General features: G+C 39.9%; 1 protein-coding gene and 3 pseudogenes across 1 annotated transcript; 2 read left to right on the top strand and 2 right to left on the bottom strand.

The window, feature by feature from the left end:
• Window positions 1-341: 341 nt before the first annotated feature.
• LOC124891563 lies at window positions 342-812 on the bottom strand. Its single transcript, XM_047403283.1, has one exon. It carries the CDS (start codon window positions 810-812, stop codon window positions 342-344), a length of 471 nt encoding a protein of 156 aa, XP_047259239.1.
• Window positions 813-2889: 2077 nt separating this feature from the next.
• Window positions 2890-3992, bottom strand: LOC124891564 (annotated as a pseudogene).
• A 27-nt stretch (window positions 3993-4019) lies between these two features.
• Window positions 4020-5232, top strand: LOC107876248 (annotated as a pseudogene).
• Window positions 5233-5396: 164 nt separating this feature from the next.
• On the top strand, window positions 5397-9610 carry LOC107876249 (annotated as a pseudogene).
• The last annotated feature ends 2687 nt before the right edge of the window (window positions 9611-12297 follow it).

A 12297-nucleotide genomic window follows, 5' to 3' on the forward strand; every position in this document is an offset into this window, starting at 1 on the left:
ACTCTTGAACAATGATACTATGTTGTTGAACTTCATTCGTTAACTTTTAAGTCTAAGAGCTCAATATTAAAGACTAATCTATGCACGCCTTTTACGGGGAGTTACAGAGACACACTCCAAACTTCTACGCACTATCTCGGTAAATAAAACCCTGGCAGAAGTGTCTCTTCCGCAATCTGGCAGCTTGTTAACTTGAGCTAAACGAGTACAAATCGACCACCGAGGTATCAATTTTCCTCGTCTAGATAGTAGTACGATGTACAACTGATTTCCATCAATCCCGAACATCATTATGGGGTTAAAACAGTAGCACATCCCCATAAAATAGTATCTCCACTCCATCATCTTCTTCTTGCAGCACGAACTCGCAAATATGGACATTGAAGCTTGTCGCTATTAATTATCTTCATTCCTTGCGAGTCCAGCTCATTGAATGAGTGCACTATAATGTCTATGTATTCTAGTGCACTATTTGCCAAGTAGTCCGCAAGCTGGTTGCCTTCCCTCATAACATGAGTCACCTGGACGTTTAGATTCTCCAGTAGCTCGCCTATTTCCTCCAATTCCACAGTTACACTCCATGGCAGCTTCCAGGTACTCGTAATTATATTTTTTAGAAACAAAGAATCAGTTTCTAATATCAAATTGAGAACATTATGAGCAACACAATATCTAGCGGCCTCCAGAATTGCAATAGTCTCTGAAACAAGTAACATCTGAAAATTGGGACAAGGCCCCAGCAGACCCAAAACTAATATTATATAAAAGGACTGCAGTACATAACGCCTTCTTTGGGCATCCACCTTTCTCATGGAAAATCAATGCATGTAAATTTCATTTTTTTCAATCACATATTGTATTTTGAAGGGTATCGTCGTACCCGACTTGCAAGTCATCAATGTCACATCCACATATGCATAATCATGTAAAAACCAAGGTGCTTCATCATTTACACGTGGTGAACAATATTTATTTCAAATTCATGCGTTGTTGATCACAATATAATATGGAGTATCGAAACATTATCATGGGAATTTAAAAACAATTTATCAACTTCCATGGAAAATCTCAAATCACATATGCATGGTTTCAACCATTGAAATATATAGGAAAACAATTCCCATGACATAAATAAAATGACTTAGAAATCATATTGAAAGCAAGATATTAGCATTTGATTGAAAACTCCCATTTAAAAGCATGCATGTTCATAAAACTACACCCATGAGATTTTTGGATAACCCCACGTACCTCTATTTCCAAGGATAATAGATGTTTCTTTAAGCTTGCGGATTGGGGATTCCAAATATGTAATAATCTTTGAAAACATACGGTCAAATCTTGATCTATTTGGGTTTTTATTTTTGAAACCCTAAGGAGAATCTTGAGCACTTTTGATGAAAGAATATGTATTTTGGGGTCCTTGGAACTAAATCTTGTGTTTTAGGGCTAAGTAAGGGTGGAAAAGGATCACTTTGTCCTCAAGGTACCTAAGGGCTAACCATCCCATTGCCTATGTTCACATAGGTGCCACCTAGGCTATCGCCTATGTTTACATAGGCACCGCCTAGGCTATCGCCTATGTTCACAAAGGCGCCACCTAGGCTATCGCCTATGCTTTCCAGTGGCCATGGGCGATTGGTTAGGCGTCGCTGATTGAAAGGTCATAACTTCTTGCTCGGGTGTCGGATTTTAGCCAAATTGGTATCGTTGGAAAGGTACCTCAAATACCTATCATTTGACACATAGTAGGTTCCCTAATTCGACATATACAGAGAGTTATGGTCGAAATAAGTTGACACACTTTACAACATCCACTAAAACTTAGTCGATCAAAATTGTTTCTACTCGTCCTTGAGTTGAAGGACCTCTATGGTCTAAATTCAAGCTTGAGTCAATTTCACATGCTACACGATAATTATCATGCCGTATTGGCATATTATTTTATGGCTTCAGGATTAACAACACATCAAAATCATGGTCTATATTTTAGCCCAAATTGCGGGGAGTTACATCAAGAATCCTGTAGACGAACATGAATCAGTTTGTTGGGGATAAGAGTTTTCCTCGTTTCTTCTTATCGAATGAATACAAAAGCAGAGAATGAAGCATTGGCCCAAGAAAGAATAAGCGATATGGCAGATAGACCCCCAACATTTCCTCGATCTAATGCCCTTTTTATGAGTAGATTTGATTCAGATTAGGAGAGGCAAAAAACTTGAGCTCTATGATTTCAAAAACGGGAAAGCATACTCCATGGACTCCTTCCAAGACTGATAGAGCGTAATTGACCCCTTTACTTTACCTACGTCATTTCCTAATCAATGATATAACTAGACTTTTAGTAAAGTTTAGACGAAAAATGCAAAAAATGATGAACTTCATCAAGGAGTAGAGTTGGGGCACAGCTGCTGGGGGAACTAGCATCGAAGACCTATTACGAGAGTTTCTTGCCTTCTACCGATTGACTGCCTCTATTCCCCTTATTTCACTTTTCCCTATTTGACTACTCTTTTGCTTATATAATACTACCCTCAGGTTGGTAAGGAGGGAAAGCAGGTTCAAAAGGAAAGAAAAGGGCAGAGATCTATGCTCACTCAACCATGGACTTTTTTTTATTTTAGAAACTTCCTCATTTACATATGCAGACCCTTCGCTTTCTTCATTACAATGGTTAAAGAAATGGAGAAAAGATAGATATATCTTCCTCAAAACTTCCATGATACTTGGAAATATTTCTGTTCATTTGCTCTGCTCGCAGAGCGGCATACCACAAAAAAGAAATAGGACTACTTTACTTAAGCAATTCTTGTTATCGTTATTCTTTTCTTAGTTGAAGTTGCACTTCTATGGCTTTCCCTTTAAGTGACAAGGGGATGAGACTGACTTTTATTCATTATCAATGACGCAAAGGACAGATGTGCCTGCCGGTAGAAAAGTAAAGATGGGAAACATACACTGAAAAACGAATGTGAGCTCGAAAGGAGATGAACTACCATTAGATTTGTATGTACTAGACTCGTTAAAGAAAGAGAGAAGAAGAGCCCCAAACTGTTGGTCTCTAACTAGAAAAGTAAATGCTTGAGCTTGAGAATCTTCTAGTCCAGTAGGCCCAAAAAATTCACTAAGATATGCGGTATTATTGAACCAGAAAAAGCAACAAGTAATGAAACCAAAAACAGAAGCACTCTATAAGACAAGTAAGCCTCTCCAGACCATACAAGCGCACCGTACGGCAAGCCCACGCAAAGGATTTGGTTAAGATATGCTAGATTCCCCCAAGTATACAAATGGAATCTAACCATACATGCCATCCAATTATATCTTCTAAATCGTCCACAATAATAATCCATCCTTCCCCTCCAAAGGGGGATTTTATTAAATAACCAAAAAATGGAAAAGATTCTTCAATAGTCTCAGGACCCAAAAGTGCATGATAAATACCACCAAAGCTCAATACTGCAGAGTAAATTAAGTGAAGTAAAACAGATACAAAATATGGAAAAATGTCTCTAACTTCCCCACCAGGACTTACCCCCCAACCTAGAGTAGCTAGATGGTGAAGTAAAATGAATCCTTTTTCATACATTGGCTTCTCCGGTATGAAATGAGCCACTTCAAATAGGTTCATTGCTCTGGCCTAGAATACGATTAATCCAGCATAAGATACATGATCTCCCCATAGTTTCCAGGATAAATTGAGTTGTCGAGCATTCCCGACCTCCAAGAGAAACCGGCATCTTGATCACCACCACGGCTAAAGAGAAAGTTACATTAAAGAGCGTTTCCACATGGTAAAACTCCTCAGGAAATATAAGGTTTTCATGAGGCTGATCTTGATCCACCATCCAAGAACGAATACCTTCGTTTAAGAGAATATTTTTAGTATAGAAAGTCTCAAATTCAGGATCTTCCGATGTACGGATTTCCTGAGAAACGAAGTCATAGACACGTAGATTCAGAGCCAAACTGACTACTCCAAGAGCACTCATACATAAACCAGTTTATGTAACCTATATTTCTTTATCTTATTTGTATCAGTAACTAGTTTGTGGATGAGTGCTCTTGGAGTAGTCGGTCTGCCTCTGAATCTACGTGTCTATGACTTCGTTTCTCAGGAAAACCGTCCATCAGAAGATCCTGAATTTGAGACTTTCTATACTAAAAATATTCTCTTAAACGAAGGTATTCGTGCTTGGATGGCGGCTCAAGATTAGCCTTATGAAAACCTTATATTTCGTGAGGAGTTTTACCACGTGGAAATGCTCTTTAACGGAACTTTCTCTTTAGCCGGGGTCGTGATCAAGATGCCGATTTTGCTTGGTGGGCCAGGAATACCCGACAACTCAATTTATCTGGGAAACTACTGGGAGCTCATGTAGCTCATGCTGGATTAATCATATTCTGGGCCGGAGCAATAAACCTATTTGAAGTGGCTCATTTCATACCGGAGAAGCCAATGTATGAACAAGGATTCATTTTACATCATCATCTAGCTACTCTAGGTTGGGGGGTAGGTCTTAGTGGGGAAGTTAGAGACATTTTTCCATATTTTGTAGCTGGTGTACTTCACTTAATTTCCTCTGCAGTATTGGGCTTTGGTGGTATTTATCATGCACTTTTGGGTCCTGAGACTCTTGAAGAATCTTTTTCCATTTTTCGGTTATTTACTAAAATAACCCCTTTGGAGGGGAAGGATGGATTGTTAGTGTGGACGATTTAGAAGATATAATTGGACGGCACGTATGGTTAGGTTCCATTTGTATACTTAGGGGAATTTGGCATATCTTAACCAAACCCTTTGCGCGGGTTCGCCGTGCGGTGCACTTGTATGGTCTGGAGAGGCTTACTTGTCTTATAGTTTGTTTAAGTGCTTTATTTGTTTTTTGTTTCATTGCTTGTTGCTTTGTCTAGTTCAATAATACCATGTATCCTATTGAATTTTATGGGCCTACTAGACCAGAAGCTTCTCAAGCTCAAGCATTTACTTTTCTTGTTAGAGACCAACGCCTTGGGGATCTTCTTCTCTCTTTCATTAACGATTCTAGTACAAACAAATCTAGTGATAGTTTATCTCATTCTGAGCTCACATTCATTTTTCAGTGTATGCTACCCATCTCTATCTTTCTACCGGCAGGCACATCTGTCCTTTGCATCATCGATAATGAATTAAAGTCAGTCTCACCCCCTTGTCACTTAAAGGGAAAGCTAGAGAAGGGCAACTTCAACTAAGGAAAGAATAATAATAACAAGAATTACTTAAGTAAAGGAGACCCATTTCTTTTTTTTCGGTATACTGCTCTGCGAGCAGAGTGAATGAACAAAAATATTTCCGAGTATCATGGAAGTTTTGAGGAAGATATGGCTATCTATTCTCCATTTCTTTAACCGTAGTAATGAAGAAAGCGAAGTGTCTGCGTATGTAAATGAGGAGGTTTCTCAAATTGAAAAAAAGCCCATAGTTTAGTAAGCTTAGAGCTTTGCCCTTTTCTTTTCTTTTGAAGCTTCTTTCCCTCCTTACCAACCTGAGGGTAGTATTATATAAGCAAAAGAGTAGGAAAATAGGGAAAAGTGAAAAAAGGGGAATATAGATAGTCAATCGACAGAAGGCAAGCAACTCTCTTAAGAGTTCTTCGATGCTGATTCCCCCAGCAGCTGTGCCCCAACTCTACTCTTTGATGAAGTTCATCAATTTTTGTATTTTCCGTCTGTACTTTACTAAAATTCTAGTTGTATGATTGAGTAGGAAATGATGTAGGCAAAGTAAAGGGGTCAATTACGCTCTATCAGTCTTGGCAGGAGTCCATGGAGTATGTTTCCCCATTTTTGAAATCATAGAGATCAGGTTTTTTCCCTCTCCTAATTTGAATCGATTCTACTCGTAAAAGGGGCATTAGATCGAGGAAAGTTGGGGGTCTATCTGCCATATCGCTTATTCTTTCTCGGGTCAATGCTTCATTCTCTGCTTTTTGTACTCGTTTGATAAGACGAAACAAATAAAAATCTTATCCCCAACGAACTGATTCATGTTCTTCGATAGGATTCTTGACTCCATTGCTACCCACCCGGAGTCGACTATTGATCCGTCCCCTGATCCCCTTTTTCTTTCATCCTTACCTGAGGTACCTTTTTCTTATTTGTGACACCCCTATGGTTTGTGTCTGACCCAGCATAGTTCTTTTCTTTCCATTGTTCATTCTTCTTTAAAGCCACAAAATGATAGTGAGGAAGCAAGGATCCCTCAGTGTCAGTAGGCCATATCTGAGGAATTTCCAGTCTGGCAGAAAACTTCGTTCATTACCATATTAGATAGAGAGGGGTTCCAAACCTCGAAAGACCACTATTGAGGGATATTTAGACTCACTCGTCGGCATTGATATGAGAATACTTTTGTCCCACTGTAAAAGGTTACTTTTGTACTGGCTCTGATTGAAAGGGAAAGAAAGTAGCCTTCGTTCAGTGAGATGTGGGGAATCTTTTTCTGAATTGAAAAACTACATGAGGGGATTTACATGCCACCTTTGCCAGGGTGATTAGTTTGTTCACATCTAGTTAGTTGACTCAGGAAGGCGCTGTATGGACTAAAAGAAGCAATCGCTCAGAACTAAAGGATCCTCGCACATCGACGCTCACTGCATAAGCTCATAGGGCAAGATAAAGATCCGGATAAAGGTTAAAGAGATCGTCAACTTCGACTTGGCATGCTTCCATCAGCGCTAAAAAGAGAACTAAGGAAAGGATATTGATGTGCCACTGTATGGAGGGCTCAGAGAGAGTATAAGCACTTTCTTTCACGCTGAGTATGAACTCCCGATTTGAGGCTACTCTTAGACCAAGAAGATTACTTATGACATCAATCAGCTAGGTCCGTCCTATATCGAATAGTTTGTCAATACATGCTTCCCTAGCTGTGGGGAGAGTTCTTTGTCCTACTAGAAATGTCGACACAAAATCAATGAGAAAATCCCCAAAGCAAAGCCAGGCAAGGACGACGAGCTCCAAAGAACCAAGAAGCCTATCTAGCCCTATTAAAGAAGCAACTACGCCTACAATGAAAATAGCAGGACTCCCACTAGATGACAGAGAACTCCCAGCCAAAATACAACTGGACTTCCAGCAATAGAAACAATGTCACTAGAACCTTTAATACTGGAGAATAACTAGAAGTTTCTTGGGAATACAACCCTTAATAAAACCTGGTTTGGCTGGAGAGTGCAGCAAGGTGCAATGAGCTTGTAGGTTTACTAATCCTTCCCTCTTTCTTTATATTATAAATGACTAACGGAATAGTTGAGGATTCCATTTTCCTATTACCTATTAAAATAATGAAGTTGTTTAGTAAATTGAAAGTTTGTCTATTATGCAACATTGAGACTATAGTGCAGAAAACAACATTCTTTTATGTTTAAGAACCTCTTACCTGGTATGTACTGTCATGTCCCTAATTGGGGAAAGGATTTAGAATCGTGATAAGGATTTATTTTGAATAGCTGTTAAATTCATTCTCTTAGCCCGGGCCTTTTTGTTTAAGGGCAGCTCACCTTAAGGAAGTGGGTTAGCTTAAGTTCTAAAGGAAAGAGGGAATGAGTTCCATTGCAAGTAAAGTTCACGCCTTCCGGTAAAGGTAGGTCGGGGAATGCTATCAAGAAACCAATTCTTTCTTTCCTTCAACCATCAAGGAAGAAAGCAGAAAGTATTTCACTTAAGTCAGCAAAAAAGTATAGATTGTGAGAAAGAAGCCTACAGGGGTGATATCGATATAAGCCGTAAGTCTTTCTCTATGATAGTTGTTTTTTACTATTAACTGACGCTATTTTTTTCTCTATCTGAATCCTTTGGTTAAGGAGGCTTCCCCCTCTACTCTGCTCTTTATAACCGTGAAGGAGCACCCGAAGTCTTGTGTTTTCTTTTAAACAACTCATAGAATAAGGAATTTAGGTTTACTGTCAATCCCTTGCTTTTTTCTTCGCTCTATAGGTGCGCATTCTTTGTTATTACTATGGGGTCTCGAAGCACAAGGGGATTTTCCTCGTTGGTGCCAATTAGGTGGTTTGTGGACTTTTGTTGCTCTCCACGGTGCTTTTCGACTAATCGGTTTTATGTTATGGTAATTTGAACTTGCTCGATCCATACAATTGTGGCCTTATAATGCAATTGTATTCTCTGGTCCAATTGCTGTTTTTGTTTCTGTATTCTTGATTTATTCACTAGGTCAGTCTGGTTGGTTTTTTGCGCCTAGTTTTGGTTTAGTAGCTATTTTTCGATTTATCCTCTTTTCCCAAGGGTTTCATAACTTGACATTGAACCCCTTTCATATGATGAGAGTTTCCGGTGTATTGGGTGTTGCTCTACTATGCGCTATTCATGGTGCTACTGTAGAAAATACTTTATTTGAAGATGGTGATGGTGCAAATACATTCCGTGCTTTTAACCCAACTTAAGCCGAAGAAACTTATTCAATGGTTACCGCTAACCGCTTTTGGTATAAAATATTTGGGTTGCTTTTCCCAATAAACATTGCTTACATTTCTTTATCTTATTTGTATCAGTAACTGGTTTATGGATGAGTGCTCTTGGAGTAGTCGGTCTGCCTCTGAATCTACGTGTCTATGACTTCGTTTCTCAGGAAAACCGTCCATCAGAAGATCCTGAATTTGAGACTTTCTATACTAAAAAAATTCTCTTAAACGAATGTATTCGTGCTTGGATGGAAGCTCAAGATCAGCCTCATGAAAACCTTATATTTCTTGAGGAGTTTTACCACGTGGAAACACTCTTTAATGGAACTTTCTCTTTAGCCGGGGTTGTGATCAAGATGTCGGTTTTGCTTGGTAGGCCGGGAATGCTCGACAACTCAATTTATCCGGGAAACTATTGGGAGCTCATGTAGCTCATACTGGATTAATCGTATTCTGGGATGGAGCAATGAACCTATTTGAAGTGGCTCATTTCGTACCGGAGAAGCCAATGTATGAACAAGGATTCATTTTACTTCACCATCTAGCTACTCTAGGTTGGGGAGTAGGTCCTGGTGGGGAAGTTAGAGACATTTTTCCATATTTTGTATCTGGCGTACTTCACTTAATTTCCTCTGCAGTATTGGGCTTTGGTGGTATTTATCATGCACTTTTGGGTCCTGAGACTCTTGAAGAATCTTTTCTATTTTTTGGTTATTTACTAAAATAACCCCTTTGGAGGGGAAGGATGGATTGATAGTGTGGACGATTTAGAAGATATAATTGGACGGCACGTATGGTTAGGTTCCATTTGTATACTTGGGGGAATCTGGCATATCTTAACCAAACCCTTTGCGCGGGCTCGTCGTGCGGTGCGCTTGTATGGTCTGGAGAGGCTTACTTGTCTTATAGTTTGTTTGAGTGCTTTATCTGTTTTTGATTTCATTGCTTGTTGCTTTGTCTGGTTCAAAAATACCATTTATCCTAGTGAATTTTATGGGCCTACTAGACCAGAAGCTTCTCAAGCTCAAGCATTTACTTTTCTAGTTAGAGACCAACGGCTTGGGGCTCTTCTTCTCTCTTTCATTAACGAGTCTAGTACATACAAATCTAACGGTAGTTCATCTCCTTCCGAGCTCACATTCGTTTTTTAGTGTATGCTTCCCATGTCTATCTTTCTACCGGCAGGCACATCTGTCCTTTGCGTCGTCGATAATGAATGAAAGTCAGTCTCACCCCCTTGTCACTTAAGGGAAAGCCAGAGAAGGGCAACTTCAACTGAGGAAAGAATAACAATAACAAGAATTGCTTAAGTAAAGTAGTCTCATTTCTTTTTTCAGTATGCCGCTCTGCGAGTAGAGCGAATGAATAGAAATATTTCCGAGTATCATGGAAGTTTTGAGGAAGATATGGCTATCCATTCTCCATTTCTTTAACCCTAGTAATGAGGAAAGCGAAGGGTCCGCGTATGCAAATGAGGAGGTTTCTCAAATCGAAAAAAAGCCCATGGTTGAGTGAGCATAGAGCTCTTCCCTTTTCTTTCCTTTTGAAGCTGCTTTCCCTTCTTACCAACCTGAGGGTAGTATTATATAAGCAAAAGAGTAGGCAAATATGGAAAAGTGAAATAAGGGGAATAGAGGCAGTCAATCAGTAGAAGGCAAGAAACTCTCATAAGAGGTCTTCGATGCTGGCCAACTCTACTCCTTGATGAATTTCATCAATTTCTGCATTTTCCGTTTGTACTTTACTAAAAGTCTAGTTATATGATTGAGTAGGAAATGACGTAGGTAAAGTAAAGGGGTCAATTACGCTCTCTCAGTCTTGGAAGGAGTCCATGGAGTATGCTTTCCCGTTTTTGAAATCATAGAGCTCAGGTTTTTCCCCTCTCCTAATCTGAATCGACTCTACTCGTAAAAGGGGCATTAGATCGAGGAAATATTGGGGGTCTATCTGCCATATCGCTTATTCTTTCTCGGGCCAATGCTTCATTCTCTGCTTTTTGTACTCGTTCGATAAGACGAAACGAAGAAAACTCTTATCCCCAACGAACTGATTCATGTTCGTCTACAGGATTCTTGACTCCACTGCTACCCACCCGAAGTCGACTATTGATCCTTCGCCCAAGCCCCTTTCCTTTCGTCCTTGCCTGAACCCTAAACCCTAAACCTGGAAACCCTCCTTCTCTCTCTTCTCTGGGGATTTTTTACTTCTCCCTGCGCTTCTCCTTGGCAGTCCTTTCATGGCTGCTCAGGCCACTGGGCAGCCTCCTTCTGAGGGTGTCCAGCCCACCCCCGCCCTAAATTACGCACAAATTGTACAACCCACCACACAAAATCCACCAAAACAGTCCATCGCCGCAATCCCTATAAAACCTATTATTTTCCTTCATGGAGAACCCACAGTGCAGTGGAGTTTGGATGAAGTGCAGCGCAAGGTAATTCATGAAAATCTCCAATATCCAATTGCTGGAAAATTTTCCTATAGCTGGCCAGAAATACATGATTTAAGGAAGTTGATTCCAAACCAATATGAAATAAAAGTAGACTGCAATATTGGCTTTCTTTGCAACCGTCATGTGCTAATTAGATGCACGCAACTTGAAGATTATATTCAATTGCTATCTAAACCAGAATACTACATCAAGGATAATCATATGAATCATCAGATGAGGCCGCTAAAGTGGGACCCTTGGTTTAATCCGATAGAAGAGACGTCAGTTGCGATGGCATGGATTTCTTTTCCTACTTTACCACCTCATTATTTTGTGAAGAGGGCACTTTTTTCTTTAGCTTCTGCTGTAGGGAAGCCACTCCAAGTTGATTTAGCTACAAAAAATAAATCGCGGCCAAGTTGTGCACGTGTAAAGTTGGAAGTTGATTTGCTGGCAGATCACCCAAAGAGAGTCCAAATCCAATGTATTAATCCTTCTACTGGGAAATAAGGGCAAAGTGGATAAAATTTAAATATGATTTTATGCCAAAGTATTGCAAACATTGTTGTTTGCAGGGACATGACGAAGAGGGGTGTAGAGTTCTTCACCGTGAACACATTCCGAATGAGAAGGAACAAGAAGATGGTGATAGTTTCGAGCAAACTGATCAACATGCTGCTGCTGGACACATTGATCAGGTGACAGAAAAAAATCAAGCAATTACTGTTGCAAATCCAAATCGAGGTTCAGGACAACCTGCTATGAACGGGAAAAATTCTAATGCTCCAATTAGAATCTTATCCAGTGGCAAGGTTGTTGGGAATATTCAAAAGACCTGGCAATGGAGTAAAGGCCAAAATCGACCCACTTTGGTTGATAATAGCAAAAATCAAAATTTAGAAAGTGGAAACGGTGTAGTTACAGGAAAGGAACTGGAGGTTGGTAAGGGACCAGGTACGCCCCTTCAAACTTCAAAAAAATATGCAGCTTTGGAGAATGGCGATGGAGAGAATAATCAACTGGATGAGGTGCCACACGAAATTGTTGCAGCTGAAGCAGTTCACACTACTAACGCAAGTAATGTGGATAAAAATTTAAATGCAAATGCCCCTGTGTTTAAGCCAAGAAATACCACTGGTTCTCCTGCTAAGGAGAAGAGCACTAAAGAGTGGGTGACTTCTGCCTTTGCCAAAGAAAATGGGGGTCAATTGGTTACTACTAACCAGTCTTGCCAAGAAATCCCGTCTCTAACATATGAGCGGGTTGCTTTGTGGGATTCAATGCATTCGTTGGGATCTGCTATGAGTGATCCTTGGCTAGTCGCAGGTGATTTTAGTGTCATTTTTGACGAGGAGGGAAAATATGGAGGGCTTCCAGTATCCATCAATGAAGTAGAAGATTTCAGGCACT

This window comes from Capsicum annuum, unplaced genomic scaffold (genome assembly GCF_002878395.1).
Source record: "Capsicum annuum cultivar UCD-10X-F1 unplaced genomic scaffold, UCD10Xv1.1 ctg37422, whole genome shotgun sequence".
NCBI lineage: Eukaryota > Viridiplantae > Streptophyta > Magnoliopsida > Solanales > Solanaceae > Capsicum > Capsicum annuum.